This window comes from Triturus cristatus, chromosome 11, assembly GCF_964204655.1.
Source record: "Triturus cristatus chromosome 11, aTriCri1.1, whole genome shotgun sequence".
In the NCBI taxonomy this organism is placed as follows: Eukaryota; Metazoa; Chordata; class Amphibia; order Caudata; family Salamandridae; genus Triturus; species Triturus cristatus.
Genome location: NC_140594.1, coordinates 278123167 through 278142944, shown reverse-complemented (window position 1 = coordinate 278142944; position 19778 = coordinate 278123167). Strand labels below are relative to the sequence as shown.

The window sequence follows — 19778 nt, the reverse complement described above, 5'->3', positions numbered from 1 at the left end:
GAAGCTATTGCAAACTTTCTTAGGAATACAAACCAGCTAGTACCTGGGGATCAGTTCACACCATTGGAAAGCCCTGTTGCCTTGATTTCAGTGACACCAAAACAGATACCAGTATGTTACGAAAATCTACAAATCATTTGTTAATTGTGATTTTGTAGGTTAGGTACTTATTATTTCTCACTAACAGGTTAGAGCGAGCTTGCTATTCTATTCACTGCTCATGGTATCAGTAAGGATTCTGTGATAGATAAGAAGAATGTGCTTAAGTTGTAGTGTAAGGGAAGGTTCTCTTCGCCCCTGGATATTTATAGAAGTGTTTCTCAAGTTTCAAAGTTTCTTTGTTGGCTTGGAACGTATTGAGGACAATTTCCTCATTGACTCCTTGTATGTTTTGAAATGTTAATTTGTGAGCATTAGAATTTTTCTTGACTCAATGCTATTTTGGGCTCTTACATATTTTGTCTTGTTTCCTCAGCTAACTGGAAGGAAGAATTACTGAAGTACGTTGCCCCTGAGAACCTTCCTGTATGCTATGGTGGGACCCTCACTGATCCAGATGGAGACCCAAAATGTAAATCTATGGTAAGGAATTGAACCTTTTTCAAAGCTTCCTGAACTATTCGGTGCGCGACACTCTCTTCTAGTCTCCAATACCAGTTCACTTCTTTTAAGCAAATTTCATAAAGTGACTGAACCTTTCGTTGTTATTGGCGTTGAAGTCTTCTTATTTGGTGGCAAGCATTTGAACCCTTTCCAGTTATAAAAAAATGTCCTTTCAAGAGTAGCTTTCAAAATGAATCATATTCTAACGCGCAGGTTCTAAACTTAAAACAAAATTGAAAGAGTGTTCTGTTGACAACAATATCCTCCTTCACAGAAGGCATTTGAAATTTGGTTAGTACCTCCTTGAATCCACCCCTTGTGACCAATTTTGATATCCCCCTTCTTTCTGCATTGGCAGAAAACAATGCTGCGCAGGATTCCAACACTGTCCCCCTTGGTTTATACATTTATTTCCTGCTCCCACCCTGCTTTGTGAAGAAAACCCAAAAAGAAGTGCTTTTGCACTTGGAAATTATGACTGTGAGCACCGTTCATGAGATACAGAACCCTATAATTTGGTACTCCTAGAAAATGAACTCAGCATTCTAGGATATTCCCAGGACCAGTAGAAACCCTACTGGGATATTAGTGTTTTGAAATCAGATGGAGCTGTGACCGACCTCCTCAAGAAGTCTCCAGAGCAACTGTCACAAACCATCGGAGATCCGTGGCCCCATTATCTCAAACTCGGACTTTGGAAATCAGGCTTTTGTGCTCTGGAGGTATAATTCTTTTCTGGGTGGGAATGCCATTTCACGTTTTGTTGGAGAGATTTAGTTTTTGGGGCTTAGTGATATTATTTCCAGCTTCGCAGTATCCCTTGCTCAACGCAATCGAGTAGTTCATTGCCCTTGCACTCCAGGTAGCTGAGAAGCTAGGGTAAATAAAAGGAAACAGCCTTTACATCGCGGCTCGAACCACGCTGTGCCTTAGCAATGCAGTCCAAATCACAAATGCATCTTTACAACACATTCCATTACCATGCAAGTCGTTACAAGGACTTGCCTTAAGCAAAGTGCTGTTGGACTGATGTTGGACTTTAAGTCCAACACTTTCCCTACTGTTGCACAGACTGGAATTGGAATAGTAAATTATACTATTCCAAAGTCCAGCACTTTTCCTAAAGCAAGTTGTTGTAACGACTGGAGTGGTAACGGAATGCGTTGTAAAGACGCATTCGTGGTTCGGACCACGTTGTTAAGACAGGCGTGGTAAAGACCTGCGTGGGTCTGACATACAACCGTAAATGTATGGTACATCATAGCAGATGTTGATGCATTGGAATATTCTTTTGGTACTCTTGTTTCACTGGTTTTGGATTTTAAACAAAGCATATTAGGAAACCGGATCCTGGAAGGCTACAGAGAACCTGCTCCCCCAATATAACTTTGTTCCTAGATGGCCATTATAATAATGTCAGGCAGTGAAGCAGTGAGTCTTCACCAGGATTATTTGGCCCATTCCCAAACTGACTTTGTATCACCCATCGACAATGTGCTGACCTTTAATAACGACTTACACATTTCCAAAAAATAGGTCTGCCTTGGAAATATTGTTGCAACAAAAAGAAAAATCCGAATAATACTACCACCAAAAAAATAACACATTCATATGATTGGCGTCAACACGTTTAACTTTACAACTATTTTGAACATAACATTCTGAAACAATGGTAAACGGTGATCTAGAATCATCATTTATATAGCTCATAAGTTTTCTCATCAACCCCAAAAATACGCTTCAGTTTGTTCGAAACACCAGTGGAGTAATGTAACTTGAGGGGGCCACCCTGCAAAGTACATAAAGCCCCCCATCCCCGCAATGCCCCCGCAACCCCCACGCTCCGGACCCAGTCCGGGGCTCTCAGGCCAGGGACCTGCCAGTGCCGAAGGCCCCCCCCCCCCACCTCCCCCACCCCACAAGCTCGGGCAGCGAGGACTTTTGTTACACCACTATGAAACACATCGTAATCCTTACAAACTTCCTTCAACCACACTCAGCACAGAGTTCGCTGGGATATATTTGGGCATATAATATAATACAATATATTGACTTTCTTTCGTCTATTGTTGCACACATTTGCAAAGTGACTTATTGTGTTGCATTTAAAACACTATATTTAATGATAGACAGTTCTTACCAGAACCAAAGTGATTCCTAGAACCACATTTTTAACAAGTATACCTTTTGTGAATGCGCTTTCTTTCACATTTTCCTTCATCAAAACAGACTGATCTTCATTACTCTGCTTACTGTAGAGTACTGGAACGTCAATCCCAGGTGGCTTTTCCTGTGCTACTGCACATAAATTGTTAAGTGCAGACTTCAAAATCATGAAAACTGCATTTTAAACCATGCATCATCACTTAACCAAACTGCTGTGCTTCACTCCTCTTATTTTCAAAAATTAAAAGGACATAAGAAGTGATTCTGTTTACCCATGTGTTAAATAGAAAACAATGTATTAACTTTTGTGAACATCGGAGTACTGGTGCACCCAGGGGTCGTGAGCAGAGGTCCTGTCATTGTGTATATGCTCTCTTATACATGGTCAGGTCAGGCCTGAGAAGAGGATCTGCTTTTGTTGCTGGTGCATGTTTGCTTTCTTCGTTTGATCAGTGGATGGTGCCCCTATGCAGTTCTGTGGTTTGCTTATATGTAGTTAGAGAGTGCTTAAGACCTCCAAAATGGCAGTGAAAGTGGTTAACCTGTAACTTCCTCTTTTAGATAAACTATGGTGGGGACATCCCCAAGAATTACCATAAGTGGGATCAGCTCAATGTGACCTATGAACAGAGTGTGACTGTCAACCGTGGCTCCTCGGAGCAGCTGGAGTACGAGATGCTCTTCCCTGGCTGTGTCCTCAGGTAGGCAGCAGAACAACTTGGCTTTCAAGAACCTAGTACCTGCATTTTTGATAGGAGGGAAAATGGGCCAACTTTTAATGAATCTCCAGGTGGGGGGTGTTTTAGACCAATTGTGCCTGTACGCTTTGCTTTAGTAAAATTGTATCTCACAATACCGGCACTGCAGAGTTTCTAAAAGGAATACACAAAGTCATACAGCAAGATTTTGTACTGCCGAAAAAAAGTATGGAACTAATTGGAGTCTTTGGCACGACAGGGAACCTAGTATGGAAACACCTAAACCCTATAGGGGACAGCTGGTCTGTGGAGACTTGCATAAGGATCTGCATGGTTGCCCATTGGGACAGTTATTGCCCAAAAAAGTCAGCTGTTTTTAGGTCTCGCCTGAGCCAGCGCATACGCTGCTCAGGCGAGACATTTAGTAAGAGGCTTTTAAAAGTGCTGCCACACGCTTTTGCTGGCCTAGCGCTTGCGTTCACGCGAGTGTGCACGCGCGCAACCGCCAGCTTTTAGCACCCGATCAGGCGCCATCTGGACTCGCCAGCCTGCTTTTACTTTTGCCGTAGCGCGCACGCGCACCACTCGCGAGCTTTTTGAAAAAAATTCTTTTAGCACACGCGAACACAACTCCCGGTCTTATTTTAATTTGCAGCGCTTGCGCGCCCTTGTTTTTCTTCCGGTTTCTTTGTTATTCTTTTCAGTCTTTGCACTACCTAACCTCAAGCCGCAGCAATTCAGAGAAGACCACTGAGGGGAGATTTCCCGGTTCTACAGTCCACCTTATAGTGTTTATTAAACACGTGTCAAGGAGAGAGAAACAATTGCTTCGGACAGCATGGACAAATCATCTCTATGTACGCACTTCAAGGGTCAGAGATCACGGAATCTGCACACCCTGTGTCTACTTAGCTGTGTAATTATCCAAACTTACCATTTACCCTTTACCTTTGGGGTCAGACCCACGCTTCCTGTCTGTCAGCAATATAAGCCATTAATCGCTCGGGGGACAACTACGCATTGTTTTCTTTCTAAATTAAACAGCATACACAGACCCTGAAGGCAGGACTCGGAAACGTGCAGCTGTGGGCCGCAAAGCCACAAAACCGCTTGATTCTTCGCTCGGCAGCTTGGCGTTCCCGGTGTTTGAATGTCACAGCCTTGTTCTACTTACGTAAAGCGCTCTCACATTCCTATCCCCTATGTAAAACTGCACAAATAAAGTGCAAAGATAAATATACACACATTCTATCCTCTTTCTGTCGTCCCCACGTCTTTTAAGTTAAACAGTCGCCTCTCCCTCGATGGACTCTCTTCAGCACGGCTATCTTGTCCCCACCAATCACAGCCTGTCTCGCCTGTCCACAGCAGAATCTACCGTCGCCCACATGTCAAGCATAGCCAATAGGTCTCGCCTTTGGGACCTTATAAGTGTTTAGCCATGCAACAGCTGATGTTGTTGCAGGAAGGATATTGTACTGCATAACTAAATACTTATAAGGCCCCAAAGGCGAGACCTATTGGCTATGCCATTGCTTGTAGGATGAGGTTTTGCAGGTAATGCACAGCATGTTGGACTGCACCGTGGCCCTGCTGTTAGCTGGTGGTGATATGTTAATGTTGCTGCTTCAAAATCAGAGTTCAGACCCTTGCCCAGCCTCAGAGGTTCTAATGCATTGAAGTTTAAATGTCCTACAATTTAAATTCGAACAGAAACTTAATTAGCAAATAATCAAAGAGACTATTACCTGGGTCTCACTGGCGCTTGGCAGAACATGCTGAAAGAAAAGAAGTGCCAATATTAGCCAATTAATTTGTCTTGTTTTCAATATAGTCAATATATTCTATATTATCCAATTAATAAAAATCATTACAATAAAAACAACAGATTTCTTAAAACAGAGCTCTTACATACGTTCATTGCAAGTATTGGGGTAGTAATAACATACCATAATAACCTCTCTCAGCCCAATAATTAAAGGGTCTTTGTGCAGTTACTTAAAAGAAGCTATACATAAAGCAGACGCGTATTGTGTCCAATTATAATCTTGATACTTAATGTGTAAAGTGTATTTGTGCTTCTTAAGATTTCTTTATACTTAGGATATTATATCATCAATGGTAATAGACATAGTGAAGATTTTTTTCCAATTACAATACCTGTATAGATAAGTCAATATGGTTACTAGCATAGCCACATTCTTTTTTTATAGCATGACCAAAGCATCATCCTGAGTCAGTTGTTCTCAGCTATGAGGATAAACTTAACAAAGTAAACTTTTAATTCAATAATACGCCCTTGAAGGCACAGTATAATCGCTTGGCAACATGTTCTCACCCCTAGTTCCTTAAATATTGTTTTTAAAAGTGTTAACCTCCCTCTCTTGACGCAATCTGGGAGAAGATGTGGCCTAACAGCTAGGGCGATCGACCTCAGACCTGGGAAACCGGGTTCGCGTCTCAGCAAGAATGCGCAACATCTTGTGATCAGGGCAAATCACTTAATCTCCCCGTGCGTAAAAAGGGAAAACAAAAATGTATGTGTCCTCTTGTAACGCAACTGGTGCTGGTATAAAGCGCTCTGATACCCGATACCTTCGGGTCAAGTTCACGCTATATAAACTCTGTTAAATAAAAATAAAAAAATCTGGTGCAAATACACACAATGTGCAATAATGTTTAATTGGTGCAGCCACATATTCTACTATTTTGTGATTGCCAATCATTTACCCATCTTGGGATCCCATCTTTTGTTGGATAGTGGGCAAACCTTAACTCAAGCAATCTATACCTTACGTCTGGTTTTAAATACGAAGTTTGATAGGATTGGGGCTCGATTTTATTATACGAGTTAATAACCGACCAGGCATGTTTTTTTAATAACAAAATTGGTTGATTGATTTAACATCGGTTTTAAAACAGTCTTATTTCTATCCATATAATCAAAAGATGGGAGCTTGAAGATATTCAAATTCTCCATTAAATATAATCTCCATAGGCCTATATACACTTTATTATTTATTTCTTGCCAGTACATATATGCAGGAGACTCGGGATCCAATAAATAGAGTGAAAATAAACATTTTAAAAACGCAGTTTGCCTCACCAATGATTGGTTTAATAAACCAAACTTAAATCTAACAGTAGCGTGTCCAATGTTTATTGGGATCCTAAAAATTTATTTAACGACCTTTATGTATAAAATTGTCCAAAAGTTTGCTATCCTTGCCCCAAAAATTATTGACCAGTATGTGAGCGAATGAATGAGTTTCGCCTTCATTACCTTCAGTAAACACTTGTAACTTGGGCATAATAGTTCATCTCGCAATAATCTAAAAGCAAAAGACAATGAAGTTGCTTTGGCCTTTAATTTATCAAAATGATGTGTAAAAGTTATTCTATCACCAAACTTCACTCCTAGATATTCATACTGCTGTTTCAATAGATAGTCCATTAATTTTCCATAATGTCTTATCTGATTTAGTTGCTCCTATTATCATAATTTTGTTTTTTTTGTATTTATTTGTAAACCATTCGCTAATATATATTGATCAAATGACTATCAATCTTTAAAGCACTATTTACGTGTGACTTAATAGAATAGCATCATCTGTGTATTGCAAATATTTTATACTTTGGCCTAAGGATTGGAGAGTGGGCATTAACATTATGTAGATGCTGTGATAAGTAAGTCATAAAAAGGTTAAAAAGACATAGGGCAAGTACGCAGCCCTGTTTAAGGCCACTATTTGTTTCAAGGCAGAGAGTGGTACAACTTCCGTCCCCCAATTTTACCTGCAACCACGTGTTTGTATACAACAATAAAATCATATCCATCAGTTTTTTTGGTACGCCTCATGCTAATAGCTTTGCCTAAATAAGATTACACGGAACAGAATCAAAAGCGGCCTTTAGATCTACATAACAAAAAGTTTTTGCTTTATGTATTTGGCTCTCTCTGCCAACAAGGTAAGTGACAGCAGGTTTGTAATTGTGGACTGTCCCCCGTAAAATCCGGTTTGAAAAATTGAAATAACTTTCCTCGTCATTGCTCTAGATTTTTAAGTAGTAATGTTGCAGACATTTTCGCCTCTACATCCATCAAGGCAATTAGCCTATAATTTGCTTGGTTATCAGGAGGGCCACTTTTATAAATGGGATGTATTATGTTGCCCTGCCAGGATTAAGGGACCAATTTTGTTTTTACAAGGTCTTTAAACATTTGGGTGAGAAATTTTTATCATAAGTCCATTCTAGCTTTAAAGACTGCATTCGGGATCCTACTTATCATTGACTTTACCATGTCCTCATGTGGCAACTCAAATGTTAATAGTTGATCATCATAGGAGTTTTCATGCCCTTTATTCTCATTATGTATGTTGATTATCATAAATGGCATACATACATCAGAGTTGGAATTTGACACATTTGCAGTAGTGGATCCATACCCATACAGGATAGGGATGAAGAGGTCCCAGGCTGTTGCACGGATGTTGGCACTGTTAGCTCTCATATTGCCATGCTCAAGGGTGTTAATTATTCCCAAAAAAGCTCTCAGGTTGTTTGTCTTGCTCACATGGCACACTTTCACCCACAGTCCTTACTTATATTCTCTTTTTGCTTTCCAAATTAAATTTTTATATGATTTTCTCAAATTCTTTATTAAACACAATTGGGTAATTGTAATTGCTCCATGTGGTATATTGCAAATAGCCTGGGACGCTTTATTAAGAGCATTTTTTTGTGGGTGTAACCTGTGTGAATGCCACACATTTCTTTTTGGCAAAAAGGGGTTTCCCCTAAAAGGTGGTTTTGCCAAAAAGCAATCAACTAATGAAGAACAGAGACCTGACCAAATTTCCGCTATTGATTTCCCTTGACAGCCCTCATTTAGTGCTAGTTCTATTATAGGGACTACGAAGACATACTTCTCCTCTTGTTTTGCTGAATGCCACACCCGCCTTTTCAGATTATAAGCAACTGGCCATGTATCAGGAACTATTGACTTTGGAAAGTAGTCCACTGACAACAATAATGTAATTAATATGTGGGTTATGATCACTTCATACTCTGGGGGCCACTTAACACCCAATAAGACTCTTCGATAATTTATTTGAAAAATTGTATAGTCAATAGTAGAACGTTGTCGGGAATTTTTAGAAGTTGGAACACCTGTCGGATTATGTTGGGTATCCTGTAGCAGTAAAAGCTCTCATTTCTGTAATTGGGAACAAAACATCTTGGTAATAGCTTTGCCTGTCTTCTTTACGTTCCCAATGTTCTTAGTGAACAGGTGCATATTAAGATCTCCCGAAATGATAAGGCTAGTTGCCGGATACTGATACGATAAATTTTCATTGATTCCCATAATACTCAAAACTGAGTCATCTTAACTGCGTTCTTTACACTTAGATAAACATTTAAAAATATGATTGGTGATTGAAAATATATTTTGATGCATAATAACCAGGTTAATTGGTCCACGTAAGTAGAAAGCCCACCTTTTGCCCCGCCATAAGCAGATGAGCGAGTTGCAAAATTGGCATATTTGGGAAAAACAATAATGTGTTCATGGCACATTTTCCATGTTTCTTGGAACATTAAGATTTTAAAATTCTGAATAAAATGTATTGTGTCATGATCTTCTAATAACCTAGTAAGCCAAACATGTTCCAAGAGCAAATATTAAGATTGGTAGGTTCTTTCTTTCTGTGCAAACTGCTCCACTTTCAGTCATTCTCATCAAGTTTCCCTTCACTAAGTATTGTTGGTAGCCAGGCCCAATCATCCACGAGCGCTGGTTTTTGTGTTTCTTTACAAATTTGTGGACCAAAATTACTACATGTGATCTTGATGCCAGGATAGTTCAGGATTGAGTAGTGGTCCTACTTTCAGGGTATGGATATTCACCTCTTGCAATCCCTTTGTCGTTGATTTGGTTGGTAAATGTCATTCTTCCTCGACTTTGGGTATCAACAAAGTTGGATACAAGCTATCTTTACATTTTCTTAACTTGATTCCCCATTTCTCAAATTGTGGTCGATATTCCAGAATTCTATTAATTATCTGCTCACTTTGCCATATAGTACAACTTGCTTAATGTTTGGGGTTATGAGAATCCTACATGAATTGAACTGATTCTAAAACGTCTGATGTTAGCTTACTAAGCTCTGGTATTGAAGCTAGTAGCCTAAATATATTGCCACAATTTAAAATATTGTGCTGACCCCTTGAAACATACAATGGTATTAAAATTAACTTTGCGGAATAAACAGCACAGCTATCCCCAATTGTTGTTTGATTATTTTTAAATTGATAATTGGAAAATTATAAAATAGGGTTTAAACTTGTACCTTGTGCCATCAAAACTCTTTGACTATCTTCAGCACAAGCAGTTTGCCCCAAGTTCGCAATTTTGTCCTAAAATGGCGTCATGGGATTGTACACTGATTTTTTTTTTTACCACAGGGAGAAGAGGGCAAACATTTTGTATTTAACAGTTGTTTTTCCTCCATTGTGGTTAAAGGATTACTTCTACTTTCTTTGTTTTTGTCCTGAATGTGAATCTGAGAGACTCCGTTTACTGGTTACAACCTTTGCATAGAACCTTGTCAAGCCACATAACTTTTAAAAACTTCAACACTTTGAGGAGGTGTTATCCTAATCCGGCCATCTTCGATTGATGGAGATTTACCTATACTGACTAAATGGGGTTCAATTATTTATCCCCTTTATCTCCACATATTACATTACAAGATAATTTTTCAGATACTTTGAAAACCGGGTAGACTTCCTTTGGGATATGTTGAACACTTGAATTGCCTGAAACGCTTGGCTGATACGCTCTTCCTGAACTGCAGCTGGTGCTGCGCCTACCTGTTTGGCTGTTTTTGGGGGTTGTCTCCTTCTCGTTGCTGTGCTGGCCGCTCCCTCCCGCCGTCGCGCTGGTGACATCAGCGACCGCTGTGTGGAGGGAGCTGTGAACCACGGCTCCCAGGCGCCCTGGTTGCAGCCCGCCGGAGGCGGAGGCGGACACCCGGCATTTCGCGCCCGAAGGCGCTACGGAAGTGACTCTGCGCTCGGCGGAGCGGGGGTTGCCTGAAATGCTTGGCTGATACGCTCTTCCTGAACTGCAGCTGGTGCTGCGCCTACCTGTTTGGCTGTTTTTGGGGGTTGTCTCCTTCTCGTTGCTGTGCTGGCCGCTCCCTCCCGCCGTCGCGCTAGTGACATCGGCGACCGCTGTGTGGAGGGAGCTGTAAACCACAACTCCCAGGCTCCCTAGTTGCAGCCCACCGGAAGCGGACACCTGGCATTTCGCGCCCGAAGGCGCTACAAAAATAACTCTACACCCCGCGTCGCGGGATCGCGCGCGGGTCGCGCCGGGCTAAGCCCGGGCAAAGGGCAGGCCCTCTGTAGCCCTCAGGAGCCGAAGGAGGCCGGGCTGGGCTCACTCTCTTATTGTTAGATTGTTCTGTTCTAATGTTTGTGCTTCTTTTCCTGGACTGATTACTTAGTGTACTTGTACCTATATACTTGTTTTGTTTTTCTTTGCTCCGTTTGTACGCAACACTTACAGCGGGTTACTGCATTAGCATCATTAACCCCTTGCATGCCCGCCCCTTTCCCCGCCCAGTGCCGCGCTTTGTATTAGCGGGCGGAGTTCATGACGAGCTGGACTCGTCATGGGCACAGCGCCACCGCAGCCCATGACGAGTCCAGCTCGTCATGGGCACTGAAGGGGTTAATATGGCTGAAGGTGTAAACAAGGGGACCCTTGATGGTTATTTATTTAAAATTAATTCGGGAATAGAACGGGATGCCACTCTTGCGGAATTAAGGGCGAAGAGTCTTAGCTCTATTGAGCTTATTAAAAATACGCCATTCTCTGTGGCTCCCTCTCATTTAGTCATCTCCCCAATTAGGACTGGACCCTCTCATAAAGAAGTTCCATATATCTCTAGTAATGTTGACTCTTCAACACTATCTCGAAACTTAATCTCTTTAACTGAGTCAACTAATGATCTGTCCCCAATTGCCTCACCCTTACCCCTTAATTTAACTCCTGAACTAGTTGTATTAAACAAGTCACCACCACAAGCTATCAAGCTCCTATCTCAAAAGGTTAACTTATCTAGGCAATTTAAAGCTCCAGGCCCATTACCTAGAAAAAGGAGAAAGATAGATTCAGAGTCACTAAAGAGTTAAAAAAAAACCCAGTCGTAATTCTGATTTGGCTTCTACTGACAAAGGTTCTACATTTTGTACTGCCAATACATCTTTCTCAGCCACGTCTGTATCTGGTTCTGTAAATGATACAACTATCACGGAGTTATTGGGCAACATAGAACAGTTATTTAGATCTCTTATGTCACCTATTATTGAGAGTTTAAAATCAATCGATAAAAGGCTTGATAAAGTAGAATTGCTAATAGGTAATAATAGGGAATCAGTTATGAATCTTATAAAGCCAACTATAGTGTCTCCTGTTGTCCCAGTTTCTGTCGTATTATCCCCTATTCCTTCATCATCAAAGTCCATTCCCCAAAATCACCCAAGTATTAATAACGTGATTAATGCAGGGAGAACCACTCTCCCCAAGTCATTGCAACACACCATTTTAAACAAGGACAGAGATTCCTTGGGAGAAAATAACCTAACACAAAAAGGTACAATATGCGACAGTAAAGGTCACATTTCAATTCCTATTGTAAAGATACACAGGCCTTTTTCTATCGAGTTGCCACCAGAAGCTGTCCCTCTTGTAGTTGTTCTTGCGGGTGTTCCAACTTTAAAGGACGGAGCAATTGAGGGCCACTTCCAGTTAAAAAACAAAGTGATTCACTGGCTTGGACAGAATCGCCCTCTTCCCTCGTATATAAACGGGGAAATTTTACATGTCCGGCGTCTATCCTGGCTGGGAAATTCACCAAAGAATATAAATGGGGACATCATTATAATTAACTTTAGAGATCCTAGAGCTGTCAGTCATATTCTTAACTGGCACACAAATCATGCGAGGTCTTTTATCACTACCTGGGAACTGACTTATTTCTATCCAAGACCTCAACCAGTTCCCACTCTTAATCCGGGGGCCCTACTTTGTAACCAGTCCAATCCTCTCATTCCGCTCAGAAACCGCTATGAGGCACTAGCAAATCTGGAAGATGTAGATTGACTTAATCACTTCAAGGGTTCGTTATTAGCCCCCAATGAGCAATTTTCTGATTTATCTTCACCTCCCAATGAGTTAAGAAATCTAGTACTAGAAGCAAGTGTAGACACTTGTACTAATCATTTTATTGTCCCTGATTCTCCGCTATCTGCCAACCCTTTGGCTGGCATCGAGGTTATCACAGGGAAGTTACTCTCCTGGAATATTGCAGGATTGTCCTCTAAACTGGGTTCTGAGGACTGGATATGTTTTGTCAACAACTTTGATCTATGCATATTCCAAGAGACTTGGTCATGTGAACCATCTTTTGCACAGGGATATCTGAATTATTTTGTGCCTGCTCTAAAGGGCCCAAAGGGGAGACCTATGGGGGGACTAACTATTTGGGTACGACAGAGTTTAAAGATAGTCATCAAAGATATTGACACCAGCCATAGAGATATCCAACTAATTAAAATGAATTCAGATAAATTAGGAACGTTGGATATTTATAATGTTTATGTCAGGAGTCACAGGGGAGGGAGGTCTGAGGTTTTAGCAGCCTTGGGTTGTCACCTTGATACCCACTCCCTAAACAACAACATTGTCATTGCGGGCGACTTCAATAGAACATTCGAACCCCTAGTCAATGAAGATGATCTCTTTGGGGACGAAGAGGACCGGCAATGGGGAGTTCCTAAATTGGAGCTCACCCCGGTTGTGCGTTGGACTGATGATGTGATTAGTCTAAACGCCCTCTGTTATGAAAAGGGTTTAAGAGCTCTAAATGGAAGGACCTGTAGGGACAAAAATGGGACCAGTACATTTGATAATGGGCGATACAATAGCAGGATTGACTACGTTTTATGTAGTCTTAAATTATGGCCCTTGATTTGCGACATGGAGGTTGTTTGGAGGTTAGAGAGCGATCACAACCCCCTGTGCGCAATCCATAAATGGTGGTCCCATATTAACCGGCCCACTGGCCTCACTGAGATCGTCCCTCCCCAGATTGTCCCCACTAACGACATGCGTAGATTAAGGTGGGAAAACATAGTAACTAATCAACAGGTTATTGCTAATATTAGCGGACAGGTTGATAAAGCAATACTGGCCATAGAGCACTCCAATTCACTTAGCACTGGTTTGGATAAGGTAGTAGGAATACATAACGACCTTTTCTGTACAATTAAATACCATTTCCTTAAGCCTGTGAAAAACAAAGGGACCAGAGCCTTTAAGCCCGTAATGTGGTACAACGACCAGTGTAGGGATGCTCGACTAGCTTTAGGTAATGCCATTAAGGGTGGGCAATCTACTGTAATCCAATCTGCTAGAAAGGATTACAAAGCTAGAATATCCAAGGCTAAGAAAGCCTGGGACGAGCACCACTGGTCCGAGCTAAAGGCAGCTAGTGATAGGAAGGATTCCAGGTTATTCTGGCGCATTGTTAAGTGGGGAAGTTCGGGTTTACCCGATCCCCCAGATAACAATGTACTAGAAGATGAATGGGTAAATTTTTTTAAAAACCAGTATGCTGAGCCAAATAATGTTGTGCAAGGGACAGTTACAAGTGTAAATCAATTCCAAGATAATTTCTTTAGTATCAATGAAATTATAATGGCCCTTAGCACAGTGGCTAGTGGACGTGCCCCTGGTCTCGATGGTGTCCCAGCTGACGTATTCGTTAATGATAAAGAGCGATGGTGTAAGTACATTCATCTTCTCATGAATGCTATTGCACTGGGTGCAGCGGTACCAACATCCTGGCAGGGTGCAGTAATCATACCTGTCTTTAAGAAAGGCGACCGGTCCCAGCCGGGAAACTATAGACCAATAAGCCTTATTGACACTATACAAAAGGTTGTGGGGCGTGTGATTGTCAATAGGCTCCTGGATTGGGCAGAGGAGACCAATGCCCTCTCACCCTTTCAGGCAGGATTTCGTCGGTCCACAAGTACGATGGACCAGGTCTTTCGTTTTACCCTGTTGCAATGGAGGACCGTCGTGCTGGGAGAAGGCAGCTTGTACGCGGCTTTTGTCGATTTGCGGGCTGCCTTCGACCTTGTTCCCTGGTCTAAGTTATGGTTGGTCCTTAAGAAGCAGGGTTTACCAAGTGAGTTACTATCCCTGATAATGAGGCTCCATGAATCTAATTTTGCTAGAATTCAGTGGGGGGGACTGGGCTTGGAAACTGCGGACTTTCCAGTCGAGCGGGGAGTTCGACAAGGATGCTCAATGGCTTCCGTCCTTTTCACACTGTACATTAATGATGTTGTCGCCCGCATGCTTACTGCTCAAGTGGATGCTCCCTTCTTAGCTGGGATTAAAATCCCCATTTTAATGTTTGCAGACGACACGCTCATTTTATCTAAAACCCCTAGCGGCTTGCAGCGTGCCCTGTCTATTTTTGATCAATTTTGTGGGGAGTATGGCTTAGAGGTTAATACAGCCAAAACAAAACTTATGATTTTTAATCCCCATCGTAGTCTTAAGTCCAAAATTACTTTGAATGGCCGCCCGCTAGAGGTAGTGAATACTTTTACATATTTAGGCCTACAAATATCTAGTGAGAAGAGTTGGCGGCATCATATTGATATTGCCACACTTAGACACAGGCAACTGTCTGGTGCTATTTGCACAGAGCATAGAAAATCCTTAACCAAACCAGTAAAACCTGCCCTTCAGGTTTATGAAGCGAAGGCCCTAGGCTCTGCGCTTTATGGTGCTGAGCTTTGGGGCTTCGAGAAGGTGGTTGCACTTCAATCCTCGGAGAATAAATTTCTCAGGGCAATAACTGGTGTCCCTAAAAGCACCCCATTGTTGCCCCTCAAATACGATTTGGGTAGAAGAGCAGTTTCAGATTTGGTTAAGCTTCGTCCGATCTTGTATTGGCGTAGGTTATGGACGACTCCTGTGCTCTCCCATTATGCCGAGGGCTTCTTAGACATTATAAGATCTGACGTATACCACAAAATCGGGTGGTTAAAATCACTTAAGACATCCTTGACTTAGCTTGGTATGTCTTGACTCTGGGAAGACCCGGCGGGAGCGACTTTTCCATCTAAAAGTACTCTGAAAGAAACTTACTGGGAGATGGTTGCCTCCCGGTATTGGAGTAGCTCCAGTGCTGGATCTATGACTGGAGAATTCTTAGAGGCCAAGATGTATCCCTGTCTTGAACCCTATTGGGACATTATAACCAGGCCAGGAGAAAGAAAGCTCCTCTTCCAACTCAGAGCAGGTGCACTTCCCCTCAGATATTTGACAGCTAAATGGGAAGGTGGATTCTGTGATAACTGCCCTGTTTGTGGTATTACCAAAGAAACGATCGGTCACTTTCTATTTTCCTGTAAAGTCTATCTGGCCCCAAGGCGTATCTGGCTGTCCCCGATGTGTAAAAACTTGGGGACCACCAGTAGCACTGTCGCTCTGCGTATTATATGCACTAGCACTTTGACTTGGATTTCAGTAGCCACTGCAAAGTATCTAGGGTGGGCGTGGACGATTAGACAGAGACTGCTAGTCACTTGACTATTCTCTTGATTAGATAGAGACTGCTAGTCATTTGACTATTCTCTGCTATGTTATTTCGTCTGCATTTTTTAACTTGTATGTTTTTTTAATCTACCTTTTTATCCAAATCATTCTTATCATTTTTATAATTCCCTATTGTCTAATAGTACGGTACGTTTAATTTAAAAACAGGATTAGTAATCAAGTCAGAAAACTTTAAGAAGTATGTCTTGTATTTCGATATTACTGTTTGGAATTTAATTCTATTTTAAAACTGTTGTATGAATCTGTTTTTATTGTAAAATTGTATTTTGCTTTTATGAATGAAATTCGAATAAAGCATACTTTGAGTTGAGTTGAGTTGAGTTAATTTATTTTTCTTGTTTATTTTATTATGTGCTTTCTTTTGTTTTTTGCTTGTTCTTTTGGTGAGACCTGATTTTGAGTTAAAAGATGATTCTAAAGTAATTAATACTTGGGCGACCTTTTTTTTGTTGCTATTTCTTGTTTATTGGCTTCAATTTCACAAATATCCAACAACGAGACCTATATACTTCCTTGCTCAATTATACTGTTATTTCTTTTTTTATCCTTGTTAATGGAATGTAATTCTAGATCTAAATCATTTTGTAATTCATTGTTATTAACCCCCTTATTTCCATCTCCCACCTTACTTGATCTTCCATACTTATTCTGTTAACATTTTGGGCAGTTGGTGCCTTGATGTCTTGGCCATAGCAATGATCATTCAAGTTTGAAATTACTGGCTCTGTTTTATTCTACGTTGACATTAATCTTACTTCATCCACAAGAGAACCAACTATAGTCGGTAAGCTGGATATTTTATATATATTATTTGCACACCTATAGGAGATCATTTGGTTATCCCTATTAGCTTGTGCCCTTACTACTAAGTTTGTCAAATTTAGTAGTTTGATGTCCATCCCTGCAACACAGAGGGCAAGAGTATTCAATAGATCCATCTGAATATTCACTTCATCAGAATGGTAATTCAGGGCATTGGTGATAGTATCCATAGTGTTGAGCAAACTGCCCCATATTCCTGATTGAATCTCTATACAGTCCTCCTCTGTTCTTCTTCCCACAGAGAAGTTTGTATTATATTGGGCCAATAAGGAAAGATCAGCTGAATTAAGAGGATTATTCATGGGGTCGGCATTCTCAGATTTAAATGATAAATATGCACACTTAATGTCTGTCAATTTGGGAATCAATGCCGTTTTCAAACCAGAACTGGATCTCCTGATTGTTGATATTAGACTAAAAGAATCTAATTCAAATCAATTTTTCTGGTTCTTAGGGCTTAAGATAGTTTCTGGACTCATATTATGACAGATTTGATCCCTATTATAATTGGATAAGGCTAGGTTTCTTGGTGATTGAGTGACGCATGGTCATCATCAGTTGAGTTTGAATCTTTTCCTGATGATATACTAACCGTATTATCCTCTTTATGACAAATGCCAAAAGGCCCTGTATGAGGTGTTTCACAAACTTTCTCATCATTTTCTAAGCCTTTCTCAGATCCAACTCTAACCTTGAATGCTACTTTTTTCCCATTCCTAGACCCACTTTTTGTGCCTCTAGACTTAGTCAAAATAGTTGTAGAACAGGGAACATGATCTTGAGCTTTTACGACCAAGGAATGAGGACCCAGCACTTAGAAGCCATATTATTATTTATCTTTAATGGTTTTTGAGGACTGATGCCGGCAGCTGCCATATCTTTATTCATTAATTCTTCCCCTGGGAAGTGTATACAATTTGATGATATTATATTTGATTTTATCCTGCTTATTTCTGTGGTTATGTCGTCTTTGGCCATTTTTTGTATTCCAGGAGATCTTTTCCTTTCTTTTATTTCCTCTGTAGAAAAATAATCCATAATAGTCAACTGTAAGGTCTCTTTGGGATTCTTTACTTAATACTCCTCCGGACCTTTTAACGGACAAACGTTTAGGGAACAGGTCGCAATTATTGTTGATATATTTAACTTTTCTCCACATTGTGAGGCTGGCTCTCCACCTTGTGCCTCACAGTCATATTTGCCCCTTTTCTTTTTCTGTTGCCTGTTATGTTGTTGTAGCACTGCTCCACGCATGCGACCAGATCTCATGGTCCCACAGTTATCTGACTCACACAGCTGGTCACTTTATGGATGATATTTGGCTCACAGTGCCAATCACTTTATAGTTGTTTTGAAGTTAAACATGATAGATTTTAAATATTCCTGGTCTCATGTTACCAGACCCTTTATAGATGTTTTATAACTAAACCCAGTAGGTTTAAAAAAATAAAATCCTGAGTTTAAAGGAAAACGGGCACTGACTTCTCACACTCACTCCTGATGGATAGAGTTCCCTTAAAGTCGGTCACGTAGGTGCTAAGAGGAAACTTAGACTAAACAAAAACAAATGCCTCCTCAACTTGTTGCCGAAGAAAGATGTAATTCAGGTCTCCATTGCGGCCAGAGATGGGGTGGCGAATCTCCAGGAATAAGAACCCAACCAAACCACTAGATAGCCCAATCTTTCCCTCTTCACAGGGTAGACCTCTGGGCCTACCTTTATCCTTCTTGTTCACAAGCCACCGAAATTACGAGCTGAGGGGAAGTTCGTCAGGACTAACACCTCCTCACTACCCAGTCCTGAAGAGGCGTGCCGGGTTCTCCCACAACCTTCGCCTGGTCTACACCTTGGGAGGGGAGCACCTTCTGATAGCTTGGGTTCCCCCCGAATTCCACCAGGTCACAGGGGTCAGGTTCATGGGCAATAATGGGGCAGTACGGAGACCGAAACTTCTGCCGTGGAAGCGGCTGCAATTGACACAGGTGCTGACACTACCACTGCCTAAAAAGTCACCACCGCGCCACCCGTGTCCGAAGCGCCGTTATCGGCGGTACCACCACCGATACGCTGCCCAGTCTACGACACACCGGGCCACCTCTGTGCGGAAGGAGGACCTGCTGCACCTACTGATGGCGTGGCTTCTCAGGATCCATTTTTTCCAGGCTCGGTTGCAAAGCAGGAGCCGCTTGATTCCTCCACTGCTTCGGCCGGCGCTGATGACGTTCCTCTCCGCCTTCCGCAATCTAGTTTTGATCATGATAATCTAATTATCTACATACTCTCGTCATATTCTCTCAGAAGAATACATCTCTGCTTGAAGTACACTTACAAGTCACAACAAGGAATCTCTCCAACACTGGTCCTGACAAAGGCCTAGACCCTATTGGGCAACAAGGGTCGAAACACGTTGCCCGTACACTAGCGATGTTAAAGACAATTTACACGTCCGATAGACATCACAACGATTTTTAATCTTACCCCTGTATACTGCACTTCATATTAAAGGCCAATTTTTAGATATAGGAGGTAATTTGAACATTTTTCACCCATACATATCCCACCGGTTCTTTTCCTCAAGAGGAGGCGGTACTCACCTAGGGAAGCAAGTACCTAGGTACGAAACCCAATGATGATAACGCCTGATACTACAGCATAGTGTTTATCACTTAACACCATCAGTGGCCAATTTTGGTTGAGGGTTTCGAGTTGACAACTAGTACGTAAAGAGACCAGCAAATCATTAAGTTCACTCCCTTTTGGTTAAGATACATTACTT

The 19778-nt window shown here is 41.4% G+C and overlaps 1 protein-coding gene and 1 long non-coding RNA gene across 6 annotated transcripts in view; one reads left to right on the top strand and one right to left on the bottom strand.

The window, feature by feature from the left end:
• LOC146784024 (uncharacterized) overlaps positions 1–19778 on the bottom strand; it is a 324690-nt gene that overhangs the window by 101113 nt on the left and 203799 nt on the right. The window contains exon 3 of the long non-coding RNA XR_014970884.1: positions 5216–5245. This is a non-coding gene — a long non-coding RNA (uncharacterized LOC146784024). The remainder of the gene's footprint in view (positions 1–5215; positions 5246–19778) is intronic.
• The window catches only part of LOC146784025 (SEC14-like protein 2), a 418275-nt gene that overhangs the window by 313105 nt on the left and 85392 nt on the right, over positions 1–19778 (top strand). For all 5 annotated transcript variants that reach the window (XM_085635841.1, XM_085635839.1, XM_085635840.1 and 2 more), the window contains 2 exons: positions 476–582; positions 3331–3470. In XM_085635841.1, the coding sequence (XP_085491967.1) occupies positions 476–582; positions 3331–3470 (247 nt within the window). The remainder of the gene's footprint in view (positions 1–475; positions 583–3330; positions 3471–19778) is intronic.